Source organism: Desmodus rotundus, chromosome 8, assembly GCF_022682495.2.
Source record: "Desmodus rotundus isolate HL8 chromosome 8, HLdesRot8A.1, whole genome shotgun sequence".
In the NCBI taxonomy this organism is placed as follows: domain Eukaryota; kingdom Metazoa; phylum Chordata; class Mammalia; order Chiroptera; family Phyllostomidae; genus Desmodus; species Desmodus rotundus.
Genome location: NC_071394.1, coordinates 24870119 through 24897408, shown reverse-complemented (window position 1 = coordinate 24897408; position 27290 = coordinate 24870119). Strand labels below are relative to the sequence as shown.

General features: G+C 37.6%; 1 protein-coding gene across 1 annotated transcript; it reads left to right on the top strand.

Annotated features, from left to right (window-relative positions):
• The first annotated feature begins 13 nt into the window (after positions 1 to 13).
• On the top strand, positions 14 to 26754 carry DCAF13 (DDB1 and CUL4 associated factor 13). Its single transcript, XM_024572269.3, has 11 exons — positions 14 to 171; positions 4628 to 4827; positions 5383 to 5490; positions 9229 to 9318; positions 10957 to 11112; positions 14007 to 14084; positions 16133 to 16215; positions 18226 to 18390; positions 22810 to 22945; positions 24485 to 24648; positions 25818 to 26754. The coding sequence occupies exons 1-11, from the start codon at positions 102 to 104 to the stop codon at positions 25903 to 25905; spliced, it is 1338 nt and encodes a 445-aa protein (XP_024428037.1). The 5' UTR covers positions 14 to 101; the 3' UTR covers positions 25906 to 26754.
• Positions 26755 to 27290: the final 536 nt, after the last annotated feature.

The window sequence follows — 27290 nt, the reverse complement described above, 5'->3', positions numbered from 1 at the left end:
AAGTAGTCTAGAAGAGGCGGAAGTAGCATGTGCTGGCGGAGGGGGCGGTAACCGGAACCGGAGGGCAACGCTCGTGGAGTCCGCGGGAGCTGGCCCCCAAGATGAAGGTGAAGATGCTGAGCCGGAACCCGGACCACTACGTCCGCGAAACCAAGTTGGATTTACAGAGAGGTGAGACAAGCTAGTAGAGAGCCCTGCAGCCTTGGGTCTGGCCTGGGCTTCCACCCACTAAAGTTGGCGGGGACACCGGCGCTCTCGTCTCGTTCTTTTCATTGCTCCGTTTCGCCAAGGGAAACTTTTTACAGATCAGGCCTTGACGGGACTGAGTAGCAGATAACTTCTCCTGAAGTCCTTTTAAAGCCCTTTCAAAACCCACAAGTCCTTTTTGAAGTCTACTGGTTTGTGGGAAAGTTAGCTGTACGGAGAATGCTCGAAGCTCTTCTGCCCCTCTCTCAAATTGTTCTCGGTTTCCTGTTGAAAAGTTCAACATGAACGAGCCAAACTCGTGGGTTTAACAGTTAAACTGGCTTCTTCAAACCTTTCTCGTTGCCCTAACTTCTGGGCACTTTACTTCTTAAAGTTACAAACATCTGAATGTAGGAAGAGACAAAGGTGAAACCTAAAGCCATCAGTCTTACCAACAACTCTTGGAATTGGAAATTGTTAAAATGAAGTTAATGAGTTTTATTTAGCCGTATTGGCCTGTTCCCTCATTAACATGCTGACTGCTTATGAATTAATCATATAATTGTTCATGATATCTAAATGACAAGGGACCAGCCATATGTGAACGGACTATTCTAAATGAAGAGTTCAAAGGCTTTTAGGCAAAAGTGAACTTGGGGGCCGTGTTATCGGAGTTTGAGCAAGGGATGAGTGATAGAAGATGAGGCTGGAACAATATTTCGTCATTTTAATTGAGTAGTGGAGGTTATCAGCATACATGCAAGCATTGCTACGAAGTAAATATGCGCTCACAAGATATTTACAGATTAAGTAACAAGGTGGTAATGTTTCTAAAATGCATTAGGTTATGTCACTTGGATTTGACATTGTTTCTGTTTCTTGAACCTTGTCCTATCTTCCTCTCTAGTTTTGCTAGTTATTACTTTTCTCACAAATAGCTTATATTTACCCTTGCCAATCTGAGTGCATTTCAGGCATTCTCTTAATGCAGGAGCGAGTGAATGACCGGCTAGTCATAGAATCTCAATGTTAGAAGGTGATGAGTTACCTGACCTTGGTGTTAAGGGTCTTACTTTTTTTTTTTATAACAACTTTCTATTTCTTTATAGTTGATGATGGAGGTGTTAATAGCAAAATGGAAAAATAGACGTATTGGAGCTGTGTAAAACATAAAGTAAGGAAGACATTTGCTGTCTTCCTTTACTCTTTTATTCATATTTAGCCATTATTTCCTTGTAAATGTTGTGCAGTATTCAAATGCTTATTTGAGTACTTTGATTCATTGACCTAGGGGGGAGGACATCAGAGAATCTGTATTTTTAAAATTCCATTGGCTATTCTGATACATTGGTTAATGTACAGATGTATGAGAAAAACATAAATATGTCATGTGTTTGACAGCTGTGATATCGTCGGTGCTTGTGACATAATAGCAGATGCTGCATGTATACTTACTGACTTGTTGACTGAATGTATGAATTTAGAGGTCGGAATGATCGAAGTGATTTAAAACCCTTTGTAGAAGACATGAAACTTAAGCTGAGTATTTTTAAAGCATACGTAGGGTTTGGACAGGTTAGGATGACAGTTGGAGTACATTCTTGGTGGGAAGAAATGACTTCTACAAGTACTGAAGAGTGGGAAAGGTCAAGGCGGTTTTAGGTGACAATGAATAAACCAGTTTGGCTGGAGCCAAAAATTGGAGTTTCAAAAATTACATGAAGCTGGAGAAGTAGGTTGGGACCACATTGTGGAAGACCAGAAAGGAGCTTGAAATTAATTCCATTGGTCAGAGGTCTCTAAAACTGATGTGTTGGGCTATTCATTGCGGAGTAGAAAAAAACAAATAATACTTCAATTTATGTTTCTTATCTTAAAAAGTAAATCTTTAGATAATGCTGACATTGACATTGTATTGTCATTTCAGCAATATGTTAAATAGTCACATGATGAGTGTGATACTTGAGGTATCCGAAGACTAGGGGGTTGACAAAGGTGTGTTTGCTTCTACCTTTAGAATAGTGCAACATGATATACAGTTTAGAGTAATGGGGGGATTTTACTTTAAGTAAAGGAATCTGTATAATAATTTGTAAAGTGATGGGGGACAGCCATAAAAATCTGTTTTTCTGCAGAGTTTCCTTGGTAATACATGGCAGAGTTCTTAGAAGAGTTGTGGAACATAATGATGAATTAAGCATTGTAAAATGTGCTGAACTTTTCTGTGGCTATGAATACTGGGTAGGAGTTTTTATTTTTATTATTAAAAAACATACATAACCTGCTACTTCAGTGTCCATTTTAGTGATGAGTAAGGAAGTGATTACTTTTCAAAAAATATCTTGTGCAATGGAAGATCATTTTTTAAATGTATGTTTAGAACTGTTTTCATCTTTAAAAAAATTTTGTCCTGAAATTCACTTGTCTTCTCTAAAAACTTAATTTTTGACTACGCATAAATATTGGTAAACAATGAGCTACTTTTTTGAGTTTTTTAACTATTAAAATTACTAAAATGCCCAATAGTTGTAGGAATAGCTATAGATATCAGAGTAAATGGAAATTTTCTAAATATATTTTAGAAGAAAACCTTTATAAAACTGGCGGATGGGACTAAAATTAAATACACTAAATAAACACAGCCAACCTGGGGTATCTTCTCTTTGATCTGCTTGTGGAGTGCAGGTAGTCCCTGCTTTGCACAGTACCACATTGACTCAGGCACTCCTACTCTTTGACCTGCTCACAGTGACATGTGGCAGTTCACATCTGTTACCAGAAAACTGCAAAATGGGGAATTGGATCTGGTATGTCTGAGTGCTCAATGACAGTACCGTGGAGTAGCAAGTTCTGCCTGTATCTTTTGCAACTGCAGTAGCAATTAAAACCAAACATTGTAATTAAAACCTTTGAATAGTATTAGATTGAGATTTTTTTAAAAAACACCATCTTTAATCACATGCTCTTGCTTAATAATTTCTGTGTGTGTGTATATGTGTATATATAGTTGAGCAGCAGAGATCTGCTCAAAAACTCCATTCCCAATGGGGCACACAATCAAAAGAGTTCAAAGACTACCGAGAGTTTGGTAGGGAGCCTTTGAAAGTTTTTGAGCATGGGAGTAACATGCAAAAAACTGTGTTTTTAGAATGATTAATCTGGTGATAGTGTAATTTGCTATTAAATAAAGTAGGGATGATAATACAGTAGTTCACGTTTAAAATAATATGGGCCAAAACTAAGTTACTGGAGGTAGGAAGCGAAAAGGAAAAATGAGTAAGAAGTATTTCTGGGAGAATATAAGTAGGACTTTAAGTTTTGGCACTGGGGAGAAAGGATGATTGATGCGTAAGCTTGATTGAAAGTTGAATATAGCACTGTCAATATCAGCAACTCAAGAACTTATAGAGAATTTTTTTTTAGTGTAGGATCCAACTTCTAAACAAAAAAGGTTTAGAATAGTGTAGGAAATAAAGAAACCAAAGAACTTAAGTGTATGACTCTGAACGTGAACTAAGGGGGGCAAATGCTGGTATGCGTTGGTGCAGGGTGGAGGAGGATAAAGGGGAGGGGGAAAAAGGAACAACTGTAATAGAATAATCAATAAAATGTACTTAAAAAACAAATAAATAAAATCTCTTAAAAATTACTTTAAAAAAATATATAAGGTATTTGCAAGAGTGCCTGGCACATGGTAAACTCTTTTTTAAGTAAGTAAACAAACATGGAAAGTGCTCAGTAAATTGTAGCTATAATCATAATCACAACAGTGTTTGTCTGTTACTGCAGCAGTTAGCACTGGAGATTAATGTTCCTTGCCCCACTAGTTGCTTAGAATTCAGTTGGGCAAACATTTATCACATACTCGTTTTGTGCCAGGCGCTGTGCTAGGCATAGGAGTACAAGTGAAGAATGTAACAGAAGCCCTGCCTGTGAACACTTAAAACCAGTCAAAAGGGATAGTAGGACACATAAAAGGAAAAGCTGCCCTGACTGTTGTGGCTCAGTGGGTTGGGTGTCCTCCTGTAAACCAGAGGGTTGTAGGTTCAGTTCCTGCTCAGGGCACATGCCTGGCTTATAGGCCAGGGCCCTGGTTGGGGGTGGGTGAGAGGCAACAGATTAATGTTTCTCTCTCACATTGATGTTTCTCTCCTCCTTCTCCCTCCCTTCCCGTCTCTCTAAAAATAAATAAATAAAATCTTTTTAAAAAGGAAAAGCTGTGTGTATATATATAGGGTGTAAGTCTTGCAAAATATATGCATTCCATGAGTTTTTGGCAATTTTGGAAAGGTTTCTGGACAAAAGGTCTACTTTTGTATTCTTCACAGTGCTAGGCATAGAACAGTGTCCCATTGAATAACAAGTTGAATGATTAGCTAAGGAAGACCACAAGAAATATTAAATGTGAATTGTTTTTATTAAGGAGTCATTCTTATTTCAGTTCCAAGAAACTATGATCCAACCTTACATCCTTTTGAGGTTCCACGAGAATACGTAAGAGCTTTAAATGCTACCAAACTGGAACGGGTATTTGCAAAGCCATTCCTTGCTTCCCTGGATGGTCACCGAGACGGAGTCAATTGCTTGGCAAAGCATCCAAAGAGCCTGGCTACTGTCCTTTCTGGGGCATGTGATGGAGAGGCAAGTGTCACGCTAAATGTTGGTGTTTTAAACTAAAAATAGTTATATTACAAATGTTCTTTAGTTTTGAGGTACTGTGAGTTTTAATTGGTTTGATTTCATTATTATGTTGTTTTCTTTTAATTCTCAAGGCTCAGTAACTTCTGTTGCTTCTTTTCTAAACCCAAGAAATTAAAAAAATAGTAGCTTTAGGCCTAATTTGATAGTAAATAATAAAACATGTTTATAATAAAGATTTTCAGTGTGAGTTTTATTAGTAACAGGATGTTAGTAATGATTCAACACTTATTTCCCACTCTGGCAAAGAGAGAAAGCTTTGAAATGCTTTAAACTGGAATCAATAGAGTATTTAACAGATTGAATGTTCAGCTTGTTGGTATACTTATTCTTAATGATTGCATTATTTTAATCCAGAAGATTTTGCCTTTAGCTGTCTGGTAGAGTGAGTCAGAGCTTTTTCAGTGTCGAATTTATTTTTCTTGGAATGTAGTACTCCTGTGCCTGAACATTTTATATTTGCCGTTTGCTGACGTTTCCTGGTATACTCTATCATAGGTTAGAATCTGGAACCTGACCAAACGAAACTGTGTCCGTACAATACAGGCACATGAAGGTTTTGTACGAGGGATATGTACCCGTTTCTGTGGGAGTTCTTTTTTTACTGTAAGTATAATGCAATTAAGTTATTAACTCTTTTCAACATGTATAAGACTGCTCTAATTGAATACTTTCTGAGTTTATTTTTTTCTTCCAGGGCTCTTTTGGAATTTCACAATGCAACATAACTTACTAAAACCTTGAAAAGTACTAGTTTTCTTTATGTAATCCAGCCCTCCCCATGCTTTTGTATGTAATTTTTAAATAAGTAATTATGTAATATAATAGTGGAACTACTATTCAATAGGGTGCTGAGAAGTGGGGTTAATGCACGGTGAGGCTAAAAAGGTATTTTATTTATTCTGGAGGATTTTCAGTGCTAGGAATGAATAAATTGTACTGTACCAGGGTCGTAAATCATTGAAGAAATAAATCATTGTGTGTGGGGGGAGGTAATGTATACGTAACATAAAGTTTACCATTCTAACCATTTTTAAATGTGCATTTCAGTGGCATTACGTACCTACCATTGTGCAACCATCATCACTAGCCGTTTCTGGGTTTTTTTCATCTTCCCAAACTGTCACTCTCAGGCCTTAAAACACTGTCCCACTTTGTGTCTGCGTATTTCACTATTCTAGGTAGCTCATATAGAGGAATCATAATATTTCCCCTTCTCTTCTGACTGACTTCACTTAGCATAATGTCCTTAGGGTTCATACATGTTTTAGAATGTGTCAGAATTTTCTTTCCTTTTTAAGACTGAGTAATATTCCATCGTATGTATACACCACATTTTGTTTATCCATTCATTCATCAGTGGACATTTGGATGTTTCACCTTTTGGCTTTTGAATAATGCTGCTGTCAACATTGGTGTATAAATGTCTGAGTCATTGAAAGTTTTTAACGGGAATGGCAAAAATCTAAGCTGTGCTTTGACATGATTAATTTGACAGCAGTGAGTGAACAGTTGGAGGCTGTTTAATAATCTTGTAAAGCAGTGATGAGTCAACACTGGGTAGTGGAAACAGTGAAAATCTGTAGGTTTAGAAACATTTTGGAGGTTTGACAGGCTTGATAACTGTGGGGTGCCTAAGAAGACGGTGCTTTCTGTTACAGAAATGGGGAAGCCAGGAGTGTCAGAAACGGTAGAAAAGAGTGAGAATGGGAAGGGTACAGTGTGATGAGCGGGGCTGCTGCGCGCTATTCAAGTGAAGATGTCTCTTGGACCTTTGCCGATACAGACCTGGGGCTCGGGAGGGAAGCCTGCATTAAACTTGGAAGCATCAGTACAGAAATAACTATTGAAGCCATGGTGTGGCATCACTGGGGAGAAGTGAGGTGGGAAATATAGATAGAAATCAGAGATGTCAGGGAAATAGCCTTGGAGGATGCCCACCTCCTAAGAATGGGGAAACTCTGGGAATAGCCAGAGAACTGGAATCTGGATGAGCTTAATGTCCCAGAAGGAAGGGATAGTAGGTTATGTGAACTACTATGACAGATGATGAGAATGAAGACTGAGACTATTTTAGGAATGTTGACCTGCAAAAAATTGAAAGTTAAAGGTCCTGCAATTCTACTCTCCCACTTGTAACACTGTTAGAAGTTCGATGTATATCTTTTCAAATGTTTTGACCTATCTGTACAATCTTTTGTGTCTTTATACACACTAACCAACTTGTAAATCTTCTTTGGTCTTTATTCAGTGGTGGTTTTTCAAAGAACAAGTTGAGTAGCATGCTGGGTGCAAAGCAGATAGCAAGGGAATAATGAAGGAAAGAGATGACATGTGGAAAACCTGAGAGCTACCTTTAAATATTCGAAAGATTGTCATGTGAAAGGGGAAATGGACTAGTTGTTTCATATGGGAACTTAGGAATAGATGTTAATGGTAACAGTAAGGAAAAACTTGCTGTCAAAAACCGAAATAGGCTACATTGAGGAGTATTTAGTAGCTTTTCACTAGAGGGGTGCAGACAAGTTTCATCGCCCCGTACACACATGTGTGTTGTAGGAGGAATTGGGTGGGAAGTTGGAGCAGACTGCAGCTACACTTCTTCCAGTTGGGTCTTCTTCTGGGTATACTGAGTAGTTTAATATTCCAGCCAGAGGATTTACTACTTTTTTAATGCCTAAAAATGAATAAAGGCTGAAAATGCTTTACATTCACTATTCATTTCTCCCTTTAGATATTTTTAAGTAATATGTGCCTGACTAGAGATGAGACGCATGTGAAAACTACTTACACTGGCATGATTTGAGCACTTAATGTTTCAAAAAATGTTTAATGTACAATGTTGCAAAAGATAAGCCTTTATTACCTAAATTTCATAGTATCTGTAATATCCCATTTTGTGGTATCAACAGGTCTTTCTTCAGTTTACTCAACTTGGAGATGAGGTATTTTTAGCCAGGCAGATTCTTCTTTGGTTCCTCCATTCTACAAGACATTAAACCTTTCTCAGGATTGATGGGCTGCGGAGGCTTGTAGGCAATAGACTCGCATAGAGTAGCTTAGACATTTACAAGGAGGTTTAGTCTCGAGCTGGCACACACTGTTTATCAAAAGCTTGATTGACAGAAACAGTCTTCAGGAAGGGTGTTCCTAATGAAAGTTTATCCTGTCTTCCATAAATGCTAAAGTATTCCATTGGGTCAAGCCAGATCAGCCAAGACCTTGTACCTTGATTACATTTTACTGGCTCCCAACACTGGTTTCCAAAATTGAGTTTTGGTGTGATGCCAGTAGCTTAGATTCAGGTTGTTAATAAAATATAACCGTATTAATAAATACTTTTTGCCTGTTAGCATCCTCAACAAAAGAAATTCCTGTCTGACCTTAGTACCCAAACTTCTCCCCTAACCACTTACCCTATTCTAATGTCACAAACACTATGAATTGTTTGGTAGGAAGTGTTTCCCTTTTTGAATTTGCTGCAAGAAAAGAGCTAAATTTATGCTCTTCCTACAGATAAATATGTGATGTTTTTAACCCCAAATCAGTTATATTAGGCATTCTGTTTTGTAGCTTGTTTCACGTAATATCTTGAATGTATCTGCCACATACCCAAGTCTAAAAATCCGTAGCCTGTTGTCTTGCCTTGATTTGAGCTAAGGTGCCAACAGGTGTATCCATCATTACTTCTTACCATCTGTACATCTGTGAGTGCAGTGAAAAGGCACATGAGGTCTGTACTAACATTTTGAAAATAGTTTTGACCTCGTGGACCTCTGAAAAATTCTTAGGGTGCCTCGGAGCTCTGTAGTTCCGTTTGAAAACCCTCAACTCACTAGTTTCTGGACTTTTGTGTCAGGCAAAGGACTTTATTCATGCTAAGATTATAAAAATGTCTCCTCTCTAGTTCTTTTTTTTATTTTTTATTTTTCATATTTGAAATTATTTGGCGTTTTATTTTTATGTCAGGCATCAAATTAGTTCAGCTTTTTAAATGATCACCGGATATCATAAGATCATTTTATTGAAATCTGTTTTTCTCTCTATAATTTGAAATGCCATCCTTATTGCAATATGCATTTTTCTGCCATTAGATATGACCTAACTTTGTTCCTACTCTCATTTTCTTTCACTTTACTCGTACTGTTTTATTTTTAATTTTATGTACTATATGTATTTGTTATAGATCTTTATAACAAGGTGAGATAAATGCATGAATAATTATACTGGACAAATATCATGTGTTATTTTTAAAACTGGAGATGTTTATAGTTTGATGTATATGTTGGCAAGTGTATACTTTATAACTGTGGTTTATTATCATCACCATAATAAATGTTTTAGGTTGGTGATGACAAAACTGTGAAGCAGTGGAAAATGGACGGACCAGGCTTCGGGGAAGAGGAAGAACCGCTGCATACAATACTGGGAAAGGTACAAAAATAAGTTGACCCATGCTTGGTCTATTAAAAATCTTCTCTTTTCAAATTATTTCATAATTGTATTTTGAAAAAAGATATAAATAAGAAATCAAAGACTTTAGACTGTAATAATTGACCTGTTTTAATCAATATTTAATGCAGTTTTGGTCCTTTGCAGCTAAAGAATTTGAACAGTTCTTCAGTGTTCTCTGTAGTTGGGTTCAATTGCTGTTTTTAGCCAGAGGGTGCAGGAGACATTTCTCTGGCACAGGCCTGGGGGGAGACATCTGTAAGGTAAAAAGATCAGAAAAATTAGTGCGTCAGTTTCTGTCTGATTTATATTGTCATAGATCTTACACAAAGCTTAGGCTGTCTAGCTTGAAGGAATCCTTTAAGAAATGAAGAAATGTAATAATACGGTGATGCTTTTTGTATAAATCTCATTTACATTTCTTATTAGTCTGCAAATCAGATGATATGGTTTAGTTATAGCTTAAGTATAATTCAGAATGTTTGGTTACCCAGGTTTTATAATGCTTACATTTGATAGCAGGCAAAATTGTAAAATTAGATTTAATCTTTAAAAATGCCTTTTTAAACCCACTTTGTTATTTCACTATTAGTATATATTCAGGTTCTACTTCTCAGGTTTCAAGAAGTTCTCAGTGTTCTTAAAGGGACATGGAGGTGGGGTATGATGCGTATGAGGTGGAAATAACCTGCAGGTGGTAAAACAATTGTTGGTAATGTCGGAAACAAAGTTGCTTCATACTTGTAGAGAGTGCTTTTTCTCTAGAAGTTCCCAAAGTTTTTTGAAATATTTGGTCTTACCTCTTCCTCTGTGGTACAGGCAATTCTAATTGTGAAAAGTTTGTGGGACTTGCCTTTATGAATAGAAGATAATTAAAACCTGTAGAGGCTGCTAAGAGTCCTGAAAAGCTTAAAGTGTTAGCTAAATACAGGGTGCAGCACACATAATGCCCCCTTTTTATTACAAAACCTTTGAAACTATAAACAGTCACGCCCATTTTATCACCTGGCCAACCACACTCAAGCGGCCCTGCCTTCTGCCGGACCCTGTGCTCCCTCTTACTTGCTTGGCAAACAACTTTTACGATACAGTACAAAGGCGGACTTTAATTTGGACCTGACTAGATTAATCACTTATTTTAAGTGGATGATATCAAACTTACAAGATTTTATTGCTTTTAACAATATTAGCGTCCACCCTCACTGGCTTTATTTTTCTCTCTAAATTTTAATCCACTTGTTATCTATGTGTTTCTGTCCTGGGAGTCAGTACTTCACATGGTAAATGTGGAATGAAGTTTTTAGAAATTAGTTTTGTATTTCATTAGATCCTTCAATAATCCAATGATGATTTAAAAATTGCTTCAGTGATACATTTTCACACTTAACTAAATGCATCCCATGTTAATATTTTTATTCCCAAAATGTGTGACTGGCCGAATCACTCCTTATGGTACTGTTTTCTCCTTTAAGGGCTTCAAAGAAGGTTCTTTGTGAACAGGGATTTTCTCAAAAAAAGAAAAAGAAAAAGAGAGAGTAGATAAATATGTTCAAGATATTATTCTATAGACTTGAAGTAGTAACGAAAGACCCATTTATGACAACCTCTCTGCTTTTAAAGACAGTGTATACGGGCATTGATCATCACTGGAAAGAAGCTGTTTTTGCCACATGTGGACAGCAAGTAGACATTTGGGACGAACAAAGAAGCAGCCCTATATGTTCAATGACCTGGGGATTCGACAGTATATGTAGTGTTAAATTTAACCCAATTGAGGTAATGTTTCTTTCTGAAATATATTTTACTCATTGTTTCCTTATTATTTAATAATTTCACCTCTGTGTAGGAAACTTTTAAACATGTGATAACAGTTTTTCTGAGTTTTCATTGTGTTTCTGGCCTTTGGTCAATTTTCCAGATTATATGTGAGTTCTGACACCTTTGATGAGATCTCAACGTATTTGTCCACGGGTCAGTCCCGGATACCGGTGATACCGCTAGAGGAGGGTGTGTGCTGAGGCTTGGGGGTAGGATTCACGCAATCCCTGTGCTGTGACACTTCAGCTTGACCACTGTCTTCAGCACTCATGCGCCACAGAGTCCATCATGGTACCTTCAGGGAAGTGTTGGTTTTCACTCTCTCGAAGGTCAGAAGAAGGAGAATTGAGCATTGTTTTGTGTATTTATTTGTAAGTGGCAAGGGCACCAGAGCTTCCTGAAAATACGCTTGATTACTGTACATCATGATAAATAGTTACATTTTTCGTTTCTAAGAAGTATACGTTGTGACTCCTCATTCTTCCAGGTGTGAGGGAAGAGTTGGAGATAGGCTACTACTTCATAGTCAGATCCGGACTTAGGAAAAGAGGCTGCCCTGCTGCTAAGCCAGCCCTTGGACTCCAGATTGTCTCAGGAGCTTTTTCTGAATGTGTCACTAGAGGTGAACTCGTTGCCCGGAAGACTGAGTAGAGATGCTTTTTCCTATAGAAAGAAAAGGAAATTGCGGTATGTGTAAGCTGATTGTAGAAGTTATCGGGAAATTATCATGTTAGATAGTATAAGGGAAAATCCTGATATGCATGTTTTATACTCTGGGAGTCCCATGCTGGCAAGAGGAGGGTAGAAAGGCCAAGTCAAAGTGGCAAGGTACAAAAATTGTATAATGTATTGGCACGTGAGGTGCTGCCTTGTGATGTGAGCCTGACCTTGTAGTGCCTCTGGGAAGTCAGTCAGAGGATACTCTTCCTGCCCCTAGCGTACAACCTACTGCCAGTGTGCCTTTGACCTTACACAATCCAGACTCTTTCTCTCTGTTTCTTTATTTTTAAAATGAGATTAATTATATCTTTCAGTGTACCTCACAGGTTTGTTGTGAGTGTAAAATGTGATAATGTATGTGAATATCTTTAGGAGGTGCTGTTCAAGTTTAACATGGTGATGTTATTACTATTTAAAAAACAAAAAAGCAGCCCCTGGCTGGGTGCTGAGTTGGTTGAGCATTGTCCCCTTATGCCAAGGATGTGGGTTCGATCCCTGGTCAGGGCACATACAAGAAGCAACCAATGAATGCACAAGTAAGTGGGACAACAGATCAATGTTTCTCTCTCTCTCTCAAATCAGTAAATTTTAAAAATTAAAAAAAAAAAAAAACAGGAACAGACAGATACTGATTTCTCCTTCTCTGAGGGAAGATCTTCTGTTTCTGTGTTTTGGTGAACACTTGTGTCAGGAGAACTGCTGTGGCAATTCTAAAGTGGTAATCACTAGTGATGACCTGACAACCATGGTTTTCAAATTTGCCTGGGTAATAACTGTATTTGTTCAGCTGTGTGTGTGGTTTTATTTTTTTTTAATCTTATGAACTGACTTAGTGGTAAAAGCAGATGGTGTGCATGTCTCATCCTGTATTAAACTTAATGGAAAGGGCATGTTGCTGTGGACAAGTGGTGTGTATTTGTCTCCTCTAGTTATTAATAATAAATTTTCTGTTAAAATATTGAAGCCTAGAATTCTAATAAAGCCAAGCATTTATACTAAGCATTGCCACATTTTACAGTGAGGGAGTCAGTTTTCAGCCCAGGTGGAATTTTTGCTTTGCTTACATCAAAGTCTTTATACCTAGGAATGGACACTGGTCAGACCTTGAGGTGATATAATGAAACACCAAGAAAGGTTGAGAGGAGTCACTAAGTAGGAGAGTCTCAGAGAGGAAGTGATTTAAAGGAAGAGTTTTGAGGATCATGGTGATGTTTTATTTGAACTGTGTACACACACATAGTAGGAGCTGGCCATACAGATACTTGGTCAGTCAGTCTTGTTCCTCTTACTCTTGCAATAGGAAGTCACTAGTAGGCAGAAGCCAGGAGTTAATTAGTGTCAGGAGCCCTGAGTGAGGAGGAACGGCACTACAAAGAGTAGGGTTCAAGGCTCCACTGTAGCTAGAGGGCTTATTTTCACTAAACACCAAGGGTTATGTAAGTATCTTGCACATTCATAACTGACTTAGAAATAAATATTTGAAACATTGTGAAACAAACAAAGGACAGGCCTAATTTACAGAGAGTTAATATTCCCTGAGGACATGTTTAACTACTAATAAAAGTAATAATTTATAAAATTAGAAAATGTTGCCATGTGGATATTAACTTTTAAATGACACTACCTAATGCTGCCGGTTGCAGTAAAATTGATAAATTCCCACATTACAGTGTATACTGGTACAATTCTCTGGAAAACAATTAGCCCCAAATACCAAAAGCAATACATTTTTAAATGTTTTTTTTTGATTCAGTAATGCCACTACTGAAATTTTATCCGTAGAAAGAGAAGAACTAAGTTTACGAAAGTGTTTATTGAAGCGTTATTTATAACACTGAAAAACAGAAAACAGATCAAAGTTGAAGAATGAATAAGTAAAGGATATTCTGTAACAGTACAGACTTATTTGTACACTATCATCTTTGGCATCTAAAACACACATGGGAATTTAACAGTGAAAATATATAGGTTGAAGAGATTATGCGTGATTTATTGTATCCTCTTAAAATGGACTTTTATATCTTTGCATCCTAAACGTAAACATTAAGGGTAATTGAATCATTTGTTCACTGAATGGACATGGTTTGCTGCCAAGCCTGGCTTTAACTGGCGATTGTTCTTCTTATTTTTAGACATTTCTCTTGGGGAGTTGTGCTTCTGACAGGAATATAGTACTATACGATATGAGGCAAGCTACTCCTCTGAAAAAGGTGAGTTTCAGTTTAGCTTCTGCTTTATACTATTGTTACTGCCTTCCTTGGTAGATTGAGTGACAGAATAGGAGCAAGTGCTTCTTCGGAGTGAAAACAAATTTTTCTCCATGAGATGTTGTTAGAACGCAAAGTGATCAGAGTGGCATTGTCTCAGCTCCCGTTACTTCTTGGAGACCTGCATTTCCACTCAGTACCAGATCCTAGTCTTCTCTGTGGCTTCCATGATGCTGATAGTTAGTACTTACCAGATTGAAAGTTCTTTTAATTGAAAGTATTGCGTCCCTTCACTTCGGGCCCCCTGATTATCATACGGCACGTAAAGTATTCCAGAAAGTTGTGTAACCAGCTTTATTTGTTTAGTTACATGCTGACAGGTACTAGTTTGGCGTTTTGCTTGGACAAACACTGTCCTGCTCAAAGTGGCAGATTTCCCAATAGCGCAGAGCAGTCATTCCAGGAGTTGGCTCTCAAAGCTAATACGTCCTTAGGCTAACTCTGGTAGAGAGTAAAGAGAGCTGGTAAAGAGAGGAGTGCTGATAGAAGAACTGTGAGCATACAGGAGGGCTAGACGTCACTGACGTACCACGAGTTATTGTCAAAGAGGCCACATGTAAAAGAAATGCTTTATTATTTTTGTTGTTCTCAAATCACTTTATAACATGTAATAAATTTAGAAATCTTAGAAGTAGCATATATTCGCCCTGGCTGGTGTGGCTCAGTTGTTGAGCACCAGCCTCTGAATCAAAGGGTCGCCAGTTTGATTCCCAGTCAGGGCACATGCCTGGATTTCGGGCCAGGTCCCCAGTAGGGGTGCCTGAGAGGCAACCACACATTGATGTTTCTCTCCCTCTCTTTCTCCTACCCATCTCTAAAAAAATAAATAAATAAAATCTTAAAGGAAGTAGAGTATATTCATTGAAGTCTGAATTTCATAAGTATGGTAACCTTCCCAAAGTACAACTTTTATCATTTTACTCATTCATGTCATATCCTGGGAAGATCCTACATGAACTTTGGTTTTAAACTTTAAGTGGATAACTTAATCTGTGTTTCTTCTGTAAAATGGTGATATTAGTAACAACCTTGCAGCACATTGGTGAGAATAAAACATGGTACTTTAAGGAATTTGCAGAATGCCAACGTGAAGTACTAGTTTAATAAGTAATAGTTTCTGAACCCTGCCCCTCCATTCTCAATTTTTAAATGGTGTTCCAATACTTTTAGGTTGAAGAAAAGAGCTGTAGCCTGGCTCTCAAGGCCTCCAAAACCTGGTCCCAGTGTGTATTCCATTTATTTACTTGTTTTAGTCACAAGGCAACATATAAATAGGGGTTGTCACATGCAGGTGCCCTTGATGGATGCAGAAGTGCCACTTGCTATTATTTCTTTGTTCTGTCTACTAGACTGTCAGTGTTTCTTGTATCTTTTCTCTCCTAAAGGTACTAGTTCTCTATCAGAGTTTACTCTCTCACCACGTGTATTTTAGGGACTGGGGGAGGGGCATTGTAGAGACTGCTACTGGCATTTAATAGGCTGGTGCCTGGGAGGCCAAACGTCCTGCAGTGGACAGTCACATGCAGCAAAAGGGTGACCTACCCAAAATGTTCTTGTTGAGAAGCTCTGTAATACACTGGTTCTTCACAGGGTAGCTCCAGTCATGCTTGTCTTTTGAAATTTCTTTATTTTAAATCTAAGCTCACCATTAATTTTGCCTCTGATTTGATAAGTATTTACTGCTTCATTGTTTATATTTTAACTTTTTTATATATGTCTTATTTTTCTGATTATACTATTAAGTTATTTGAGGTCAAGGGACTATTTATTAAACATTGGTCACTATTTACCACGCTGCCTATGTGTTCAGAAAGCAATTATTAATTGATTTCTTTTCCTGTTGCACTGAGCACTGAGCACATAATAGGTACTTACTAAATATTTGCTTAAATCAATGGAAAAAAAAAAGCAAAGGAAGTAAAGTGGGAAATCTATTTATTTTAGAGGAATTGACTTCATAGTAATAGGTTAGTGTATGCTTCTTTCCTCAGGTCATCTTAGATATGAGAACAAATACCCTTTGTTGGAACCCCATGGAAGCTTTCATTTTCACTGCAGCAAATGAGGATTATAAGTAAGTTTCCCTCCTTAAAACTTATTTTTGGCAGAAATGGCTCAATTGTATGTTTAACTAATGAAACATGTTTCCTATGTAGAATTTCCTCATATATGTGAGAAAACTGTCCTTTGTTTTGCTAGAACGACGAACACACACACACACACACACACACACACACACACACACACACACACACACACACACACACACACACACACACACACACACACTGTTTCCCAAGTTGGAGAAGAGCTTCATTAGAAAAGTGTTCTCAGTTTTCAAAATGACACGGACAAGGAATTGCAAGCTCTGGCCTGTGGACCAAATCCTGCCTGCTGCCTGTTTTTGTAAAGGGTTGTTGTAATATGGCCACACTCAGTTACGTGCTGACTGTGGGTGCTCTTGTGCTGTTGTGCCTGAGCTGAGCAGTTGCAGTGGAGACTGTGTGGCCCACAAGGCCGAGAGTGTTATCTGCCCCTTTACGGAGAAAGTTGGCTGATCTCTAATGGAGGCCGTATGATGACTGAACCATATGTGTTTCAACAGAAACTAAAAACATCTGCCTACAAAATCCGTGGCTCTTCAGGTAGCTGATACTCATGATACTTACTAGCATCGATACAGTACTATTAACTAAACTACAGACTTTATTCCATCACCAGTCTAATGTTCTTCTTCTGTTCTAGGACCCAGTGCAGGATCCCTTGTTACATTTGATTGCCGTGGGTCCTTAGTCTGCTCAGCCTTTGACTATTCCTCAATCTAACCTTGTCTTTCATGACCTGAGTTCTCTGGAGAAGAACTAACTTGTTAGTTATTTTGTAGACTGCCCTTAATTTGGGCCTAACTGATGTTTCTCATTGTGATGCATTTTTGGTAAGACTGCCACAGAACCGATACGCCCTCTGGGTGCATGGAATCAGTGCTACATGATGTCAGTGTGTCTCATTACCGGGGACATTAACCTTGATCACTTAAGGTGGTATCTGCCAGGTTTGTCTGCTGTAAAGTTTCTCTTTTTCCCTTTTGTAATTAATACATATTTGGGGGAGATAACTTTGAAATTATGTAGATATCCTATTGTCAAACTTCTGCTCACTAATCTTAGCGTCTGGAAGTGTTTTGATGTTAGGAACCTGGTCACAGTAACACCGTATTGCTGTTGTCCATTGTACATACTGGCTCATTTGAAGCACTCGTTATTCTTTCAGCTGTTCATTAAGAATTTTTAAACCTCAGCAGTCATGCAGCTATTGTTTTTACCAGTTGTGCACAAAGTATAGTTTTCTAATTTTAGTACACTCTTTGAAAAGCTGTGCTCACTCTTATGTATCACTGGTAGGAGTATAAATTAGTGCAACTTTGTTAAAAATCAGTCAACTCAAAAGCCTCAAAAGTGCTCATGCCTTTGGACTTGATAAACCTATTTGCAGGAATCTGTCCAGATTTAATTACAATCAGCTCATTCAGTCAAAGATTAAGTGTCAAAAATTCAAGTATTGGCATTTCATTTAAGAATTACTTATTAATAAATGAATTTAAACAAATTATAAATTATTTTAACTCATTTAAATATGCAACCATTAAAATAGTTTCAAAGATTACTTAATGGTTAAATGTTTATAATATGCTATATGACATATCAGAATACAGAGCTTTATATAATATCTCAGTTTTATTAAAAGTATACATTTAATTCTCATGGTAAAAAGATTAGAAATAATTATACTGTGCTGACTTTCTCTGGGTGGTGGAATTAAAGGTAAGTTTTGTATTCTTGTTTGAAATTCCTGTTTTCTACAAGGAGATTTGTGTTTATAAGGATGAAAGTGTGTAAATGTAATCTTAAAGGAATAATAAAAACAGTAGATGTTTTTCCTATCTCTTACTTGCTGTGTGAAGAATTGAGCTATTTCTTTAGATGTGCATTATTTAGCTCTCGGTGTCACCTTCACGGGTGTCCCCTAGCAGTGCATATGCCGCGTTATAGAAGTTTGTGTCTAACAACTGGAAACCCTTTTACAGCCTGTATACTTTCGACATGCGCGCACTGGACACGCCTGTGATGGTGCACATGGATCACGTGTCTGCCGTGCTGGATGTGGATTACTCTCCCACTGGGAAAGAGTTCGTGTCCGCTAGCTTTGATAAGTCCATTCGAATCTTTCCGGTGGACAAAAGTAGAAGCAGGTATGGCACTACCAGGAAACTATTGATTTTTATTTACTTTTTCCTGGCCTCAATCATCATTTATCTTTGTTGAAAGGTCATTTTGTTGTGTGTATATGATGGGGCTCACACCCTGGTGGTGGGACTTGGGTACCAACTTTCACTGTATCATCTGGGGCAAAACATCAGCCTGCGGGGCATTCCTTTCATTAAACAGGATATTGTGCTTATATAATTTGTTGCTATGAAATTTTAGCGTTTGCCTTAGGGCAAAGCCTTTTATTTTAGAACTATTTGGTAAACTTCTTAAAATAAGGACTTTATTTTATAGCAGTTTTAGGTTCATAACAAAATTGAGAAGATAACAGAGATTTCCCATATACCCCCTCTCCCCCACATCCCTGGCTTCTCCCCCATTATCAGCATCCCTCACCAGAATGGCACATTTGTGACCAAGGATGAACCTACATTGATGCATCATAGTCACCCCAAAACTATAGTTTACCATAGGGTCCACTCTTGGTGTAGTACATTCTGTGGGTTTGAACAAATGTATAAAATGACGTATATCCATCATTGTACCAAAACATTAAACTTGGGAAAAAATTAATTTGATAATAAATAACTTAGGTAAGTTCTCCCTTAAACAGTTTAAGAGCAATTAATAATAATACCATACGTTTTGTTGTTGTTATTTATTCACATTCAGCTTTTATAGACTGAGCTAAAAATACAGAAGAGTGGACTGTTGGTCATCAGGACCACTGTCCCTCTGTCCCACTTGGCAGGCGTGCGCGCCGGGAGTAGTTGGGAGGTGGGGGTAGGAATTCCCAGCCGTGCCTCTCTCCTGTCAGCACGCCGAACGTGGCTCCAGTGTTGAAGGTGTGTTTCCTACGGCGTGGCTCCCTATTGTATATTATATATACATTACTAAATGTGTCTACATTTACACGTCTATATTGTATTACATCATATGTTTTTGTATCGAGGTAGGTTACAAGAAAACTGTGACATTTAAAGTTCTTGAGGGTACTTTTCACTGCACTTGATTCTTGCTTTACAGGCCCCTGTGTAAAGCCTCTTGGTTTACACGGCACTTTTATACACATTCTTCTTAATCCTCAGTAAGGTCATATATGTGTTCCTGGAAACATCTTCAAAGCAAATCCAAGCAAACTGGAGGAGATTTACCCATAAAAAATTATGATAATTACGGGATTATAGTGGCGTCACTCAAACTTGAAGATATGACCACCTCAGTTTTAATATAATCATATTAATAACCTGGAAATTTCAAAAGGAAGTCTAAGTACTTTCTCTAAAATACAATAAAATATATATATATATATATATATATACACACCTACATACATAATAGATACATGCATATACGCGTGTGTGTGTGTGTGTGTGTGTGTGTGTGGTTTATTGAATGGCCTGGTTTTGCTTGATGGAATTACAGTAGTTCAGTGGGGGGAGAAGAGGGCCTTGGTGGAAGATAACAGGGAATGATTGGAGCTAGTAGAAAAGGAGAGGACAAAAATGGGTAGAATCGGGGACAAGAAAGAACCCGAATGATGAAGGTGGGAGGGGATGATCCGCGCTAGAGGACAACACTGTGCAGCTGGTGAAACAGTGCACCCGGCTTCATAAAAATTCGGGGTAGCAGAGGATTTCTCTCGGACCCTTCCTTCACTTAAAAAAAAATCTAGAGAACATTTAGTTTGGTATTGTTACTACAACATGGTAGAGAAATCTTACCATTTTAATGCAGTGATGAGAATTTTAATCATTACTCTTAATCATAACTAGCCTAGTTTCTCCAGTGCTGAAGGTTTCTGAAGCTTCTGAAAAAATGCTGTTCCTTTTCAAAGGCACACTGTGCCCTTCCTCTGACTCAGTGTCTTTCTGTTCCAGTGGGGCCAGTACTTGGTGCCGCCGAGGGTGCAGGATCACGGGCAGTGCAGGTGCCGGCCCTGCACCTGCACAACCCTGAGAGCAGGGCCTCTTCCAGAGTTTACTCTACAGGCACCTCATTTGCCTCCCCCTAGTCCCAGCCCTGTGTTCACCAAAACCGGAAGATCTTTCAGACAGACTCCTGCTGAGAGTTCCTCCGTACCTTTTCTGGTCGCAGCCAGTCTGCTGCTCTCTCTCTGGTGTTTTTACTTACACAGGTGCACTTTTCTCCTCTTAAATTTGAGAAAGCCATGTGGATTCCTAAAGCACAATGTATCATCATTCATTGCCAACAAATAATTGTCATTATCACTGTGTATCTGATTAAGTCAAAAGCATGCTGATAGGAGTGTTTGGTGACTTTGATATTCGTTCCCTTCCCAAATCTTCATTCCGTCGTCTTCATTGTAGAACTCCTGGTGGTGGTTTCTATATGGCTGTTGCAACTGACTTGGGATCATTCAAACTGTCATGAATGGGTTGGGATTATTCAGTAAGGCCCAAGGCAGGGCTAATAGTTTACATTCTTCTCACCTCTGGAAAATATTAAGAATCAAGAGAATGTGGCCCTTCATCATTTCTTCACACCAGAACTTCCAAAGGTAGTAGGACAGTATTTTTCCAGTGAGTAAGTAGACACACATAAGACAAAATAGTAAAGAAAGTAAGAAATGGGACTGTTTAGGCACCTGTAATCCCAAGGGCCTAGTAGCTAAATTCAGTCTGAGTTTTTCCAAAGCTAATGTGGAAAACTAAATGCAGATCTAGCTAAAGAGCTCACATTATTCTAAAATTATACGGCGTGATGTGTTTTACACCCCATTTTCAGGGACTTGTCTGCTGGTGTCATTTGGAGGATTCATAGTATGTCTTACTTCCCGTTGGGTTCAGATATAAGTGGCATTCCCTCTGACCTTTGCCTTCATTTGCTTGAAAGCTGGTTCTAGTTTGATTCTGTGTGGTCTGCTGCAGGTTCCTGTCAGGGCAGACATCAGATGACATCAATGCTTTGAATGATCTGTGTCTTAAAAGTATTTTCCTTTGAATGACCTTAAAATTGTTCAAGAGTACTTTTAAAGTAAACTTTGAGTAGATTGTTTTTAAAACTACAATTAAATCGATATTAACAACTAAGCAACCAAGATTAAATCAATTGCATTCACATGGAGCAATTAGTTTCTGTCACATGTGTGAGCAAAAACATACCTAGAAATTTAAAACTCTGCAGAGTTCGCCAGTGAGAAGGATTCTAAGTTGGTTAAGTGACTAACTGTTGGGCTTGAGTGGTCTAATATATGAACAGGTTATTTTTAATGGTTACTAATGCCTGATTGAATTTCCTAATATTTAAATTTGCTACATGGCTGTGGGGAAAAAGGGGGCCTCTTAAATATGTAGAGATTGTAATAATTGAGTCTTGTAAAAGCAGAGCATTGGGAGGATAAGAATAAGCATTGTCTCATCTATTTTCATTTTAATAGGTTATTCTTTCTAACCATTGCCCCATTTTTAAAAGTAATTCATTCAAGAGCTCAAAACAGTCTCTTAGAAACAGTGTAGAAGACGAGCTTTGTGAGTGTACCTCAGAGATGCTTTTGTAGAGATGGACTCGGATTTGGTCATCATGTATAGGTTTCTCTTACTGTGCAGTGTGCTGAGCTTATTTCCTTTCTCTCAAGTCGTCTGCATTTTGAATCATTTTTAATCCAGGTATTGTGGAAAATTTATTTCTCCAGAAGTCTCATTTTTTTTTTTCTGGCCTTGTCTTTTACTTGCTTTTTAATGCTCTTCTTCACACTTCCCAATATAGTATCTTCTGTGAATTCACTTAGCATGTTTCACAGCCTTTCCAAATAGGACTGGTATTTGACCTCTCTGTTATTAAGTGATTCTTACATCAACTCATCAGACACTTCTCTAGCCCTCCCTTTCGTTTCACACGTGTTAAATCAACTCTCACTTCAGTTAATTAAGCTTTTTAAACAATTTGGCCAAATCAAAAATCAGATATTGGGATCAACATACCGGGATGTGTTCTTTGAATTCCATTGCATTTATCTTGTTTTCCTGTAAAATTAAAAAAGGAAAGGATGACGGTTGACCAGAATGGATTTGTAGGGTGGATGGATGCTTATTAAAAAATACAGATCTTATTTTTACAAATTCTTCAGCTTCAACTTACTTTATTTGTGTTATATGCCTTTAGTTACTTTGTGAACTTTTCTGGGTATTAGTTTTGCTTAAATTGTTTATATTTCTCTTACTGGATTGTAACTTCTCTGAGGACAGGAATAATTTTTTCATTACCTGGCATATAACATAGAATCTTTTTAGCTTGATTCAATAAAAATACATTAAAATGAATTTTAATTTCTCTTATAGTCTCCTAGGACTCAAAAATGGTGTTCTGATGCTTGGTAGGCAGTGGTTCAAGAAAATGTGTACCAGAATCCTAAAGGTTTTAACTTCATTCCTCTTCCCTAGGGAAGTATATCACACAAAGAGAATGCAACATGTTATCTGTGTCAGATGGACTTCTGACAGCAAGTACATCATGTGTGGGTCTGATGAAATGAACATTCGTCTCTGGAAAGCTAATGCTTCTGAAAAACTGGGTGTGGTAAGAGACCTCATTTTCTTTCATCTAATTTTATTGGATATCACTATATTGTAAGGAAAATTTATTTCAAGTGCTTTAGGTATTTTCATCAAACGGCATAATTGTAATAAAAAGAAATGTTAACACCAAAACACACAAGGCTGTACTGAAATTTACTTTCTTTCGTGTCGAAGGCACCTTCCGAAGCCTTGGTTAATTCAGATGTTTGCTAGTAATTTGAGCCTTCTTGATTCTTTGCACTTCTTTTGAGGTAGGGTGCCATATAGTGACTGGAAGCTCAGAACTTAGAACACCTATTTCTTTGGAGAGTAACCTGGCAGATTAAAGGCTGAAGTTTTCTGTGGGGTCTTTTAATATTAGACACAGTGAACACTTGAAAAAAATACAGAAAGCTTCAGACTTCAAAAAGATTTAATGAAAATGTAAGAAATATCATCATTGGCCAGCTGTCTCTAGGTTGTGGAGTTATGGCTCTTTTTGTTTTGTTCTTGATGTTTTTCTAAATGTCTCATGTTTTATCTAAGAAACATACAGAGTGTTTATATCAGAAACATTAAGTTTAAGAAGGAAAGGTTAAGGGTGATTTATTTTCTGCTTAGCCTTGGTAGAAAATCACAAGATGATAAGCAGTAATTAAAGACAATTCTATTTTAGGTTTCCTGATTGCTAAGTATTATTCTCTGCCCTGGTTTCACTTCATCATTAAATGTTCCTCTAATCTTACCATCCTTTACATTGTTTAACCAAGGCTAGTTGTTACTGAATTGAACACTTAATCTTTTCTTTTTAGTATATTTTATTGATTATGCTATTACAGTTGTCCCATTTTTTCCTCCTTTTTATCCCCCTCAGCCCTGTACAACCCCCACCCCTGCCACCCTTAGTTCATGTCCATGGCTTGTACATATAAGTTCTTCGGCTTCTCCATTTCCTATACTATTCTTAACCTCCCCCTGTATATCTTGTACCTACCAATTATGCTTCTTATTCCCTATACCTTTCCTCCCCCATTTACCTCCTCCCTGCCGATAACCCTCCATGTGATCTCCATTTATGTGATTCTGTTCCTGTTCTAGTTGTTTGCTTAGTTTGCTGTTGGGTTATTTATTTATTTTTTTTTAGGTTCAGTTGTTGATAGTTGTGAGTTTGTTGTCACTGAACACTTAATCTTTTCTGTTTCAGTAGTTATTTCTACAAATAAAAAATTCAGTGATTAATTTAGGTGGTTCTCTATGTTGTTTATGCCTAGGGGGGTCCAGCCCAGTGTCCACATAGGCTGCTCCCCTTGGCACAGCTGCTTTCCTTGCTGGTGTTTGCCTGCATTATGGGCGTGCTGCCTGAAAGCGGAGCCAGGGCCCGCAGGACTGGTGCTGCTGTCGGAACCGTGCAGAGGGTAGAATTACATTGGCATTTTTGGTTGCGTGTCATGAAAGTGTAGTTTTGGGGGGAAATTTTAGGTCCTCCTAGCTTTGTTATGCTGAAACAAAACAAAGAACACACCATTGATTAAAATATCAAAATACATTTTTTTTTTTTCAGCTTACATCACGAGAAAAGGCAGCCAAAGATTATAACCAGAAGTTGAAGGAGAAATTTCAGTATCATCCTCATATAAAACGTATCGCTCGTCACCGACATCTGCCAAAATCTATCTACAGTCAGATTCAGGAACAGCGCGTCATGAAAGAGGCTCGTAGGCGCAAGTACGTTTTGGGCCATTTGACTCTTATCTCAGTACCTTTCTCTAACTCCCCCTGCCCTCCCGTGTCACCAAAAACAAACCAAAAACCTGCCTTTCAAGGGAATAGTTTATGTGCTATTATACTTTGATGTTTTTTTCCTAATAAAGGGGGAGCAACAGCCATATAAGATTTTGAGAATTTCTAATACCTATTTTTGAGACTATGTTTAAAGGACAGACAATGGGGAAAAAAGGACAATGAAAATTATTTTTATCAAAATAAGAAAATGCTTCTGCTCATACTAGAGGACTAATGGAAATAGATAATGTTTTGAAAAATGATTTCTATTTTTTATTTTATTTTTTAAGTATATTTTATTGATTATGCTATTACAGTTGTCCCTTTTTTTTTTTCCTCCCCTTTATTCCCCTCTGCCCTGCAGCCCTCCCACCAGTATCTCCCCCCTTTGTTCATGTCCATTGGTCATACATACAAGTTCTTTGACTTCTCCATTTCCTTATACTATTGTTAACCTAACCCTGTCTGTTTTGTACCTACCATTTATGCTTCTTATTCCTGGTACCTTTTCCCCATTCTCCCCTTGCCCCATCTCTGCTGATAACCCTCCATGTGATCTCCTAAAAGTGATTTCTAATGTAGCTAGAGTTTAGAGGTATTATGTGCAAAGAACTCATAGTGCACATTTCTTAAATAAAAATTTTTCTAATATGCTTCATCATCACAACATTCAGATCTAACAGTTTTGACTAAAGCACCACGACTATTTCCCCTGTGAAATAGTCTTTGCAGTTCTTGAATTCATGCAAAGTATTATAGAAATTATAAAATGGAGCTCTTCTTTTTTTTAAATTGTACTATATAAATGATTATTATTTTTGCAATGTTTGAATAGATGTTGGGGTGAGGTCCCTTTTAAATATTTTATCAACTGTAGCACATTTTTTAACTTACAAAGGAGACTGATTTGTAATAAGAGAAGTAGCAAGTAATTAGGTTAACAAAAATGGTTTTTTCTATCTACTTTTTACCTAATCTCATTGTGAAAACTTTCCTTTTTCAATGAGTAGCTTTCCAGGGAAAGAAAATGCCTTGTCATTTTTTGGAAAAAGTTTTCTTAGGATGATTTCTTGTAAAGTCGCTTAATTTGTGTGTGTTTCATCTTACTCTAGGGAAGTGAATCGCCTCAAACATAGCAAGCCCGGATCGGTGCCGATCCTGTCGGAGAAGAAGAAGCACATAGTGGCGGTGGTGAAGTGAGATGTGGCGTGTTCCTGCCAGTGCCCACGTGTGATTCTTTGTTCTGTTTTGATTTGCAGACTCTACAAATAAAAATGCAGTTAATCCTTCAACACCACGGGTTTGAACTTGCCAGATTCACTTAAATACGGTTTTTGTTTATTTTCATTTTGTTTTTGTTTTTTCCCCAATAAATACACAGTTGGCCCTTTGTATTCCCAGGTTGTGCATCTATGGATTGAACCCACCGGGGACTAAAATAGAGTTTTCTGTCAAAGGTTGGGAGTCCATGAACGTGGAGGGCCGACTGAAGTTACATGGATTTCCAACTGCGCGGGGGCAGGCACCCCTAGCCCCACATTCTTCAAGGGTCAGTTGTACTGGCCCTAGTATAACAGTTCGGTTTACATGTATAAGCCTTTATTGTTGTTCATTTTAGCTACCCTGAAAAATTATCTTTAAAAAGTGGCCTGGTTGATAAGGCTGTCCAACATTTTATCCTTGATCAACTTTCTTATTTCACTGAAGTATACAGAGTATTTGCAAACTTTTTTTTACTGTTAGAAATTACAAATGTACTTTAGCTCTGACCTATTATTGTAGACACTCTACAGTTAAATTGACATATAAGACCAAACATCTCTTGTGTTACCTTTAATATTACTTTGAGTGATTATTGCAATGATTCTTCCCAGGCTTTCACATAACATGTAGAATTATGTCAGTATCTTTTTCAATCGAATGTATTTTCTGTGCTTTATATTTGGCTTTTTGAGGCTTTAAAGATGATCAGCTTGCATTTATGTAACTTTCATAAACAATAACTTATGGTCAAGTTACAATAATAAAACATTTTTCTCAGCATTGTAACCATTTCTGCTAAATAATCTCCAAACTAAGTAAATACTTCTGTGTGACATAGGTTGGGGTTTTTTTGTTTGTTTGTTTTTTGTTTTTAAATCATCAGCTTAGTAAACTCTTAATATAAATATACATAAACCGAAATTTTAGGAAATTTTAAGTAAAGTCACGTTTAAAAATCCAAAGACAAAATGTTATTTAAGAATGCATATATTTGTAGTAAAAGTCAGGGATGGTAAAGATGTAAATCTGGAGGGTTGGAGGAGGATGGAGTCAGGGTGGGATACACCAGCGACTCCAACTCTCTGGTGAGTTTATTTCTTAAACTGTTTATTCTGTTTTTTATGCTTCCTTGGCATCATTATCTTTCTTAAGGCTGAGAAGAGATCAACCTATCTTTTAATCCTTATGGCCTATTGTAGGCCTCAAATTACTTGACTTGAAGGTGAACCAAATTCTCTTGTGAACCTGTACAGCTATTGGTTTGGGTGTGGTTTCAGAGACAATATGCCAACACTGACCCATAAACCTGAACCTGTGGGGTT

Bases quoted from the DNA above. Each gene is read 5' to 3' on its own strand.
- DCAF13 (XM_024572269.3), top strand. From the start codon at position 102: ATGAAGGTGAAGATGCTGAGCCGGAACCCGGACCACTACGTCCGCGAA. The intron at 9,319-10,956 runs GTACAAAAATAA...CTGCTTTTAAAG, and splicing joins TGCATACAATACTGGGAAAG to ACAGTGTATACGGGCATTGA. The intron at 14,085-16,132 runs GTGAGTTTCAGT...TTCTTTCCTCAG, and splicing joins AAGCTACTCCTCTGAAAAAG to GTCATCTTAGATATGAGAAC.